The sequence below is a fragment of the Oncorhynchus gorbuscha genome, linkage group LG02 (genome assembly GCF_021184085.1).
Source record: "Oncorhynchus gorbuscha isolate QuinsamMale2020 ecotype Even-year linkage group LG02, OgorEven_v1.0, whole genome shotgun sequence".
NCBI classification, from domain to species: domain Eukaryota; kingdom Metazoa; phylum Chordata; class Actinopteri; order Salmoniformes; family Salmonidae; genus Oncorhynchus; species Oncorhynchus gorbuscha.
In genome coordinates this window covers 12,785,169-12,796,956 of record NC_060174.1, presented here as the reverse complement: position 1 = coordinate 12,796,956, position 11,788 = coordinate 12,785,169, and the positions used below count along the sequence as shown (strand labels likewise).

General features: G+C 43.4%; 1 protein-coding gene across 1 annotated transcript; it reads right to left on the bottom strand.

Moving 5' to 3' along the window:
- Positions 1-428: 428 nt before the first annotated feature.
- On the bottom strand, positions 429-10,873 carry LOC123997257 (transmembrane protein 47-like). Its single transcript, XM_046301421.1, has 3 exons — positions 10,401-10,873; positions 1,641-1,781; positions 429-1,477 (listed from the first exon to the last, which is right to left on the bottom strand). The coding sequence occupies exons 1-3, from the start codon at positions 10,624-10,626 to the stop codon at positions 1,311-1,313; spliced, it is 534 nt and encodes a 177-aa protein (XP_046157377.1). The 5' UTR covers positions 10,627-10,873; the 3' UTR covers positions 429-1,310.
- Positions 10,874-11,788: the final 915 nt, after the last annotated feature.

The window sequence follows — 11,788 nt, the reverse complement described above, 5'->3', positions numbered from 1 at the left end:
CATACACAAAAAGCTTATCTCGCTCCAATTTTGTGCACAAATGTGTTTACATCCCTGTTAGTGAGCATTTCTCCTTTGCCAAGATACACCTGACAGGTGTGGCATATCAAGAAGCTGATTAAACGGCATGGTCATTACACAGGTGCACCTTGTGCTGGGGACTTTAAAAGGCCACTCTAAAATGTGCAGTTTTGTCGCACAATACACACAGATCTCTCAAGTTGAGGGAGCGTGTAATTGGCTTGCGGACTGCAGGAATTTCTACTAGAGCGGTTGCCAGATGAATTAACATTAAATTCTCTACCATAAGCAACCTACAATTTAATTTTAGAGAATTTGGCAGTACGCCCAAATCGCAGACCATATGTAACCACGCCAGCCCAGGACCTCCACATTTGGCTTCTTCACCTGCAAGATCATCTGAGACCAGCCACCTGGACAGCTGATGAAACTGAGGAGTATTTCCATCTGTAATAAAGCCCTTTTGTGGAGAAAAACTCATTCAGATTGGCTGGGCCTGGCTCCACAGTGGGTGGGCCTATGCCCTCCCAGCCCACGCATGGCTGCTCCCCTGCCATCATATGAAATCCATATATTAGGGCCTAATTCATTCATTAAAGTTGACGTATTTCCTTGTACGAACTGTAACTCAGTAAAATCCTTGAAACTGTTGCGTTTGTATTTTTGTTCAGTATGTTAGTGGGGGTGAAGGTATGCATCCTTGATTCCTTTCCTTAGGTGAGTCTCGTATTCTACTTCTTTCCTCCTCAAGATCAATCTGTCCACCTGGACTATCCTTCTGCTCTCGGATTGGTCCATGTCCATCACTCTCACCGGTCCCTTCTTTGATTGGTCATTAATAACAAAGCATTGTGCCTGCCAACTCCTGCTGAAATTCCTATCATAAAGGGGACCTGACATGGTTTCACTGATGTATCTTATTGGACATTAGGATTCCATTGAACTGTCTGATTGGCTCTTCAGCCTTACCACTTAGCCTATAGCAGACATCAGTCACAACACAGGCAGAGATTCCCTTGGAGAACACAACATCATAATGTGAGCAAGAGTGTCCCTTTAAGCCTGTGAGCCAACCATCTGGTACAGTACATTTCTATGATGGTCTGAATGGAGCCTATAGACACTACTGTTGTTAATTCTCCAACATTTTTTCTGTGAATATTTATTTTCTCTACCAGTTACATAAAACAGACTAAGTTCAGAGCATAGCCCGGGGGGGGGGGGGGGGGCGGGGGCATGAAGTTGTGTAGAGGGCTCTCTTCTCCTCTTGCAGGGTTTAGTAGTAGTCTTCATAGTTCTTGGGGTTGAGGCAATAGAGAATGGCCCCTCCGAAGGAGAAGATGGTGGCCCCCCCAGGCCAAGCCATAGCCCCAGTTAAACTCGTGGTTTATCCTCAAGCTGACCGTCTCAATGAACTTAATGGTGTAGAGGACCAGACTGCAGACCTGAAGCACCACTGTTACAGAGTAAGGGAGTGAAGAAACGGAGCACATGAAATGACAAGATCAGAGAAATGAAGATTCTCTAGTTATAACAAACTGTGTGTGCTGTGTACAGTATGCATGTACTGTGTCTGTCTGTCTGAAGATGTGTGTGCATGTATTCATGCCATACTGTACCTGCAGTGGACAGCAAGACAGCGACAGGCCTGTAGCAGCGGCTCCTGGAGCCGACACACACTGACACCAGGGCAACCAGGAAGGAGAACAGGATGAGGGCAGCACCACCCAGCAACAGGGCCAACGTGGCAATCTGCCAGTCTGAGAGGGAGAGAGACAAGGGGGGGGGGGTGGCACAGAGAGAGAGAGAGCGTAGAAAACCCTGCTCAGTTATGTATTATGGATCTGTACTGAACACACTGTAGCACCTCTATTTGAAAGAGAGAAATTGGTAAAAATGAGTCTGAACGCACTCAAGCACCTCCCTATTTTATTGGCCAGAGTGAGAGCAAGAGAGTGAGAGAGAGGGTCTGTAACATTGCAATGCGAAATCTCACAGACATGCCCAAGTACACAGCCACAGTGAAAAATGACACAGACATCGACATGAAAGTCTGACATTCCACAAACACCATCTGGTAACCGAAGGCTTCTTATTCCTCATGGGAAGAGTATTCTGAGGATCTGACAGAGGTTTGCCAGGAAAATCTTTTCATGGGGGTTATTAGCCTAGTGATCCATGTCAACAGTGTGGCATATGGTCCAGAAATGTTAAACCTGCACTAAAATCACATTTGTACCCAACACAGCAAAAAATGGATGAAAACTAAACACAAACTGTCTCTCTCCCTCGCTCTCACTGCTAGGCCTCTTAATGAATCTCAGTGCAGAAATAGACTGTTATTCTCTGGGTGACTGGATAATGTGTGTGTCCCTCTCTCTGTCCCAGTGCAGAAGTAGACAGTTATTCTCTGGGTGACTGGATAATGTGTCCCTCTCTCTCTGTCCCAGTGCAGAAGTAGACAGTTATTCTCTGGGTGACTGGATAATGTGTCCCTCTCTCTCTGTCCCAGTGCAGAAGTAGACTGTTATTCTCTGGGTGACTGGATGATGTGTGTCCCTCTCTCCCAGTGTCAGTTATTCTCTGGGTGACTGGATAATGTGTCCCTCTCTCTCTGTCCCAGTGCAGAAGTAGACAGTTATTCTCTGGGTGACTGGATAATGTGTGTCCCTCTCTCTCTGTCCCAGTGCAGAAGTAGACTGTTATTCTCTGGGTGACTGGATAATGTGTGTCCCTCTCTCTGTCCCAGTGCAGAAGTAGACTGTTATTCTCTGGGTGACTGGATAATGTGTGTGTCCCTCTCTCTGTCCCAGTGCAGAAGTAGACAGTTATTCTCTGGGTGACTGGATAATGTGTCCCTCTCTCTCTGTCCCAGTGCAGAAGTAGACAGTTATTCTCTGGGTGACTGGATAATGTGTGTCCCTCTCTCTGTCCCAGTGCAGAAGTAGACTGTTATTCTCTGGGTGACTGGATAATGGGTGTCCCTCCTGCCTGCTCGATGCAAAGTCAGCAGCAGTTTCAAGAAGTACTCCAAATCACTCATCTAAAGTAGAGACTAGAATAGCACTCTGTCCTTGCTGGAATGCTAACAAGGAGAGGGGGCTAGAGACACAGGGGGCTGGGAGACAGAGGGGAGAAACTACTGGATTTCTATATCCAACCACCTTGTCTATGGGAATGAGCTTCAAGTTCCTTAACATCCACATGACCAACAAATTAACATGGTCCAAACACACCAAGATGTGAAGAGGGCACAGCGAAACCGATTCCTCCTCAGGAGACTGAAAAGATTTGGCATGGGTCCCCAGATTCTCAAAATGTTCTACAGCTGCACCATCAAGAGCATCACGATCTCGTATGGCAACTGCTCAGCCTCCGACCACAAGGCACTACAGAGGGTAGTGCGTACGGCCCAGTACATCACTGGGGCCAAGCTTCCTGCCATCCAGGACCTCTATACCAGGCGGTGTCAGAGGAAGACCCTAAACATTGTCAAAGACTCCAGCCACCCTAGTCATAGATTGTTCTCTGCTGCCGCAGGGCAAGCGGTACTGGAGCCAAGTCTAGGTCCAAGAGGCTTCTAAACAGCTTCTACCACCAAGCCATAAGACTCCTAAACATCTAATCAAATGGCTACCCAGACCCTTCCCCCAATCTTGACCTTAACCATTAGTGGGGTAACTTCACCCTCCACCATAGAATGTTTACAAGCTTAGTCTTAGAGGCAGCAGGCAGCCTAGTGGATAAGAGTATTGGGTCAGTACCTGAAATGTTGCAGGTTCAAGTCCCTGAGCTGACTAGGTAAAAATATAAAAAAATCTGTTCATGTGCCCTTGAGCAAGGCACTTTATTCTAATTGCTGATGTAAGGCTCTCTGGTTAAGAGCTTCTGCTAATTGACTACATGTAAATGTGGTCTATTATAGCTAGCTGCTAGACACTCTTAATTAACTGGGAGGTGTACTGGCTTCCATTCATGTCCACTGAGGGATATAGATGTTTTATTGTTAGGAGCAACAGTCTAGACTTGTTCATCAACAATCTGTGGGCTGGGTGGGGGTATGGTATATGTAAACAGACAAGGGATGTGTTGAGGTTGATTAACTTAAAAAGGCTTAACGGCAAAGTCAATACCATCAGAGAAAATACATTGTTTTTCAATTAGAAAAGGTGCGTGTGCATGTGGATGCATGTGTGTTAGAAATAGCTTGAATAGTTGAACATATCAATTAAAACAGCCAATAGAAGATGTATAATATTCATCACAATCACAGCTAAGTGGCTTAATCGTAATGGCAAACCCTTTTCCTCTTATGGCAAGGCAGACGGGAATGATCAAAGTGACAGAGTGTAAGCTACTTAAACTACAGTTCCCACTTGTCGGGGGGAAACATCATTCCACAGGTCGAGCTGCTCAAACATAAACAAACATTCCCTTCATGGACCAGATATTGCTTCTACAAAACAAAAATGTCCGGTCATCACAGGAAGCCTCTCATTTCCAGCGACCTCATTGGCTGCCTCTCCGACCGTGGGAGCTTCACCCAACTCCGGTTTGTCGCTAGACTGAACAATATAAAAACGCAACATGGAATAATTTCAAAGATCGAGTTACAGTTCATATGAAGAAATTAGCCAATTGAAATAAAATCCATTAGGCCCTAATCTAAGGATTTCACATGACTGGGAATACAGATATGCATCTGTTAGTCACAGATACATTTAAAAAAATGGTAGGGGTGTGGATCAGAAAACCAGTCCGTATCTGGTGGGACCACCATTAGGTTCACACAGCGTGACACATCTCCTTCAGAGTTGATCAGGCTGTTGATTGTGGCCAGTGGAATGTTGTCCCACTCCTCTTCAATGGCTGTGCGAAGTTGCTGGATATTGTCAGGAGCTGGAAAACGCTGTTCTACATGTCGATCCAGAGCATCCCAAACATGCTCAATGGGTGTCATGTCTGGTGAGTATACAGGCCATGGAAGAACTGGGACATTTTCAGCTTCCAGGAATTGTGTACAGATCCTTGCGACATGGGGCTATGCATTATCATGCTGCAACATGAGGTGATGACGGTGGATGAATGGCACGTCAATGGGCCTCAGGATCTCGTCACGATATCTCTGTGCATTCAAATTGCCATCAATAAAATTCAAATTGTGTTCATTTTCCGTAGCTTTGGCCTGCCCATACCAAACCCCACCATGGGGCACTCTGTTCACAACGTTGACATCAGCAAACCATTCGCCCAAGCGACACCATACAAGCCATCTGCACGGTACAGTTGAAACTGGAATTCATCCATGAAGAGCACACTTCTCCAACGTGTGAGTGACCATCAAAGGTGAGCATATGCCCACTGAAGTCAGTTACAACGACGAACTGCAGCCAGATCAAGACACTGGTGAGGACGACGAGCACACAGATGAGCTTCCCTGAGATGGTTTCTGACAGTCTGTGCAGAAGTTTCATCAGCTGTCCGGTTGGCTGGTCTCACATGATCCCGCAGGGGAAGAAGCCGGATGTGGCGGTCCTGGGCTGGAGTGGTTACACGTGGCCTGCGGTTGTGAAGCCAGTTGGATGTACTGCCAAATTCTCTAAAAACGACATTGGAAGCGACTTATGGTAGAGAAATTAACATTCAATTATCTGGCAACAGCTCTGGTAGACATTCCTTTAGTCGGCATGCCAATTGCACGCTCCCTCAAAACTTGACACATCTCTGGCATTGGGTTGTGTGACAAGACAGCACATTTTAGAGTGGTCTTTTATTGTCCCCAGCACAAGGTGCATCTGTGTATTGATCATGCTGTTTAATCAGCTTCTTGATGTGCCACACCTGTCAGGTAGATGGATTATCTTGGCAAAGGAGAAATGCTCATTAACAGGGATGTAAACAAATTTGAGAGAAATAAGCTTTTTGTACATATGAAAGGCTGGGATCTTTTATTTCAGCTCATGAAACATGGGACAAGAACTTTACATGTTGTGTTCACTATAATTAGAAATATTGTCAATCCAGTAATCTTGGTCATTTTCTGCCTATCAGACCGCAACTCCCTAGTCAAAAATAACCTATAGGATTAGTGATTTTTTCCCCCCAATACAATCCTGTAGGATTTTGTGTCACCTCTATCAGATTACTATTGGATGACTTTAAAAAATAATAATTAATATATATAACCTTTATTTAACTAGGCAAGTCAGTTAAGAACAAATTCTTATTTACAAGGACGGCCTACCCCGGCCAAACCCAGACAACGCTGGGCCAATTGTGCGCCTTCCTTCCTATGGGACTCCCAATCACGGCCGGATGTGATGCTGCCTGGATTCGAACCAGGTACTGCAGGTCTTGCACTGAGATGCAGTGTCTTAGACCACTGCGCCACTCGGGAGCAATAGGACCCTTTAGGATTATCGCAATCCTATATGATTGTGCATCACTTGTATCAGAATCCTATTTGACTACTTTTTTTCTTATTGTAAATCAAAAGTAATCAGATTGGGTCCATTTTGCTAAATCTTGTAGGATTTTGTAACCCCCAAACAAAATCATATTAGAATGGTTTCTCTTTATTTAACACAATAAATTATATTTTGTTGTCATAAGTAAATATTTTGGGTATAACTATATATGGACATATTATACAGTATGAAAAGGATTCATTATTGAATATATAAATATTTAATCATATTTGTATACGTTTTATTACACTTGGATTGTGTACTAGAACATACGGGTTGAAAAGTGTTATTTTTCTCAGATATAAATAAACAAGTCCAGGTGAAAGCCAAAGGTCATAACTTTCTAGGGGGGGGAACACTACTACATTAATACAATATTGCCCTCTTGCTAGATTGATGACTAAAACCACAGTGAAACAGTGCAAAACGGCTGTCAGCTCAATTCTAGCTATGTTGAAGCCATTTCGAGTCACTATTTTTATAACCCCGTCTTCATGATTTCTGGTAGATCTAAATCAATCACATCACGTTGTTGGACTCATTCAGCAGTTGTTACCTAATTAAATACTATAGGAAATGAATGTTGAAAGTTCCATTTAAATTCCTAAAACACAAATTGAAAATAATGCTGTTGCCGCTTCCCGTTACAATAACTTTTGATAAATAGCCTAATGTCAAAACACCGTTTTGTCGTGTCCAAATCAATCATCAATAAACAGTTTTGAAAACCTAAACATAAATTGTAGTCTACTACCTACACATACATGTGCCACAATAGTAATCATATTACTTGTATTATCACTTTTTTGGAGCACCTTATAAACTTGTTGCATTGTTTCAAGTATGTCGCCAACGCCCAAAGCTAAATGCAACCCTATTTTGTTAACTCATCATATCGAAATCAAGAGTGAGGGCAGACTGTTGGTGTGTTTACATGGTTTAAACTAAGACTATTCAAAGGACACACTGAATGCGATAATTTCTATATCACTGGTTAGAAGAGATTCCCACTCCAGGAATCCCCCCCAACGTTACAGGAATCCCCGAACACCTTATTACTGTCGCAGGTGAAGTTACACATGAAGAAAACAATGGAGGGAGGAGGGACAAAGAAAGGAGAAATCTAGAACGAAGAAAGGATAAAAGTACAGAAGAGGACATTGAGAGACAAAGGACGGCTTAAAAGAGGAAGAACTTCCTTGAGTGATTCCTGTACCCGCGAGTCAAAACCAAGTTTTGTCACAAAATATAATTGATTATCGAAATGATTATTTGGGGATTGTAAGTGAAGTACTCTGAACCGGGCTTGGATTTTGTTTCCACTTTCTTGAACCGGACAAGTGCCATTCTGTAAACAAACCTCTTCAACACACCACAGCAATATGAGAGTGATTCAATCATATCAAATTTTGGAACCAGTCCTATTGGGCTCCTCTGGGATTCTATTTTAAAGGATCCGATAGGGTTTTTCTATTGGATTCTCGTATTGGAATCCTATCAGATTTTGGAACCTGTCCTATTGGATAAAATCATATAGGATTGGTTCCAAAATGTATCATATTAGGAATGGTTCTAAAATCTGATCGTCAAAAACTTCTATTGGATTCCAATAGAAAAATCCTAAGGCTGAAATTGCAGGAACCACTGCAGTGGTTATCAGTCTCAATCAGTTATGTAACAGCAGGATACAGAAAGTCATTGTAGAAGCTCAGAGATTTAGAACAGACACACATACTGCGTGAGAAAAATACAGCCAGGAGTCTCGGTGCTAGAAGGACAGGAAGCGCTAACTTTTAATATAGGACTGCGTCCCAAATTACACCCTATTCCTTATGTAGTGGGCTACTTCTGAGCTCTGGTCAAAAACAGTGCAATATGTAGGGAATAGGGTGCTATTTGGGATGCAGATTAGTTCTGTATGATGATTGATGGAAATGGAGATAAGTGAGATCCAATCTGATCATTAATTACATCTCTATTTTTTTTAAATCTGGATTTTTTTTAAATGCATCCCTTCAGGGCCACTCTCGGCCTGAGACAATAAGGGGGATTAACTGTGTCAGATCAGAACCTGGAGACTATGGAGAGTTTCTTCACCTCTGACTGGACTGAGATCAGCGCTAATAGTGATGAGTAGTGTCTGCTAAGTGCACTTACACACCCACTCCACATTAGTTTCTCATCTCTCACTGGTTTGGCATCAGCGCAAAATGTCTCACACTCCTGAGACTGTCTACACCTGTGTGTGTGTGTGTGTGTGTGTGTGTGTGTGTGTGTGTGTGTGTGTGTGTGTGTGTGTGTGTGTGTGTGTGTGTGTGTGTGTGTGTGTGTGTGTGTGTGTGTGTGTGTAATATCCAAATGTTACCCATTTACATGTCTTCTGCATTAAAAAGGGATACCCCAGAGGTTTTGTATATTCTCAGACAGTAGTTTTGAAAGTAGTGCTCACGAGCCAAAATGGCTCCACTGAAAATTGTGCACAATTGTGTACTACGTCATCCATTTTATATGATATGTTGCAAATTCCAATTCATACAATATGTTAGGAATTTGTAAGTGCTTAAGTTCCTGGACTGCATCTTTAATGGTATGCACATCTACCTGCAGAACTCTTTACTAAGTGTACCAACCTGCTTGTAGGATATGAATACACATCTATACACAACAACTCAGCAGAATGTGTTATTAAGTGCACCAACCGGGTAAATACAATACAAACACAATTTGTTTAATAACCTGGGCATGACACTGAGGAAACTTAGATATTGGGGAGAGAGACTGACTGATTACTGTGAGTCAAATTGATCCCTAAGTCTAGTGCAAGGCCAAACTGAGGAAATGGGGAGAGACTGACTGATTACTGAGTCAAATTGATCCGTAAGTCTAGTGCAAGGCTGAGGAAATGGGCAGTTTGCTGTGTGCAGTTACTGTGGTATGCTGGCTGCTAGTGACACAGAGACTCCATGTCTTTATAAGGAATCAAGCTGCACTTTGTCTCAGAGTGACAGGAGAGAAGAGCGGTGCCAAAATGACCCCTCAGTTAGGATACTCATCACAAACAAAAACAGTGTATTCAGATAAACAAAAACACTTATTCATTGACTGCACAGCACACCATCTGCAGCCAACAAACTAGATAAAAAGACACATTGAACACCTGGTGGAGTAATCGAAATTACAGCTCGTTTCTACAAAAACTTCCATGCTGGGTGAAAAATAAGTCCCCTTTTCAATGGGGAAAACAGCATTTCTAGAATGTGCCACTTGTTTCCCTGGTTACTAATCTCTCAGCATTTGGATCTCTGGGGAGTTCGCTTCTCAAAATTGCCCTTGCTCCTTGGCCAGCAGAGGAACCCCAACAAAGGCTCATTTTGTCGGCAACAAAAGCCCAATAAACCCCAGCTGGACAAAATTCCCACATTTAGTGGTGGGTTGGGCGAATAGAAAAGAGGGCAAGTAAAGGATATTTTATATGCCCATAATTAATTATAACAAGTCCCTTAAATTTGAAATAAACTACTTAAAACTTTGAAAAGACAACTTTAGAGCATCCATCATACATTTGATAGCAGAGACTGGATGGGTAAAATGATGCTCTTGCCTTTACCTTTCAGCTGCAACAAATTATTACTGAGCAGAGAAAAAAATTAAGTGATTGTACTGATGCACCAGTAGACTCAGCCGCAGGCGTCCCTTTCATCTCTGAATTCATATGTTCCTCAATGGATGCATAGCATATCATCATGGGCATTGAAACAAACAAAAAACGAATCCCTCAAAATGTCCCCAAAATAGAATCCTATCAATTTGTACCTCAACATAAACACAGTATAGATGCATATGTGCATTCTGAACAGTAAAAATAGTAATAGGTCTATTGACATTAGTGAACACGAGGCAGGTCTCTCTCACCAGTCTCGAGCGTTGTGTTGCACTGCCATGTGTCCGAGTTGACAGGCTTCCAGCAGGACTCCCACAGAGACAGGTAGTACTGGTTATACGCCGTTACCCACGCGGGGCTCAACACCGCCCCGATATCCAGGCAGAGCGCAAGGAAGACGCACACCAAGCCCACCAACTTCAGCGGTGTCAACGCCGACACGCGCACCTCCTCCGTTCCACTCACGGATGAAGCCATGGGATGGTAAACAAAAGTAGCTTTCTCCGAGGACCGTGGGCTGGCGGTTGGGTCTCAAACCAAGAATTTCGTAATTCTCCCCTGCTGAGAGTGGAGGGTGGACAGCGCGTCAGGGACGCTGCTGCAGCTACGGTATCACTACTGCTGAAGCGAGTCGTCCGAGCGCACTGAACATTGCTGAAATATCACAGAGAGGCACCTGCAGGGTCCTAGTGCCTAGGGTATCTCTCTCTGGATTTCCGGCAGTCTCTTTCCAGAGGTTGGCCAATTACCCCCCCCCCCTCTCTCTATCAGAGGGAAACAGGGGATATGAAATCGCATTTTTATAAGTGAACCTAACCGATTCTTATTTCCACAAGGAAGTATCCAGTAATTAGCTATTATTGATTTTTAGGGGGGAAAGGCTGCCCCACTCCCACACACATGTGATTATTACTTTGAAAGGCAATGTATTCCAAAGTTGCACATTTGATTTCACGCACAATTATTCAATCAACATAGGGGTTTTCTGACAAGTGCAATTATTTCATATGATTCATCGTTCATTTCACTCCCATCATGTTTCGACCCATAGGTGATGTGTTGAGTGTCAATTTCAAATTACAGTCAAATGTGATGATGGACTGGAGTTTGATTAGACACTGTGAATTTAATATGTTGTGACAAGTAAATAAACTAAAAATGAATAGGCTTTTCCTAAGCTTATAAACTGAATTATTCATCACACTGGGCACAAGCGGCGTAACCCCCTCAATTAAAACGTTAACCCCTTCCGTCTTAGTGTTATGCCTCTATATAAAAATAGCGTGACAGTTTGGCGCAAAACAAATCCGTATCTCCACGGTGCTGTGTCAGCACAACGGACACGGCGTGCTTTGGGTTTCCATAAAAAGCGGGGAAACAACGTATGTATGTTTTTCAAGCAGAAATTTGCTTCCTGCAACACTAACTCAAAAAAGTTCTGGGACACTATAAAGTCAATGGAGAATAAGAACACCTCCTCCCAGCTGCCCACTGCACTGAAGATAGGAAACTCGGTCACCACTGATAAATCGATTATAATTGAGAATTTCAAAAAGCATTTTTCTACGGCTGGCCATGCTTTCCACCTGGCTACCCCTACCCTGGTCAAAAGCACTCCACCCCCCACAGCAACTCGCCC

Excerpts from the sequence above, each read along its gene's own strand:
- LOC123997257 (XM_046301421.1), bottom strand. The coding sequence starts at position 10,626 with ATGGCTTCATCCGTGAGTGGAACGGAGGAGGTGCGCGTGTCGGCGTTG. Across the intron at positions 1,782-10,400 it reads CAACACAACGCTCGAGACTG|ACTGGCAGATTGCCACGTTG; the intron begins GTGAGAGAGACC and ends TCTCCCTCTCAG. Across the intron at positions 1,478-1,640 it reads TGTCTTGCTGTCCACTGCAG|TGGTGCTTCAGGTCTGCAGT; the intron begins GTACAGTATGGC and ends ACTCTGTAACAG.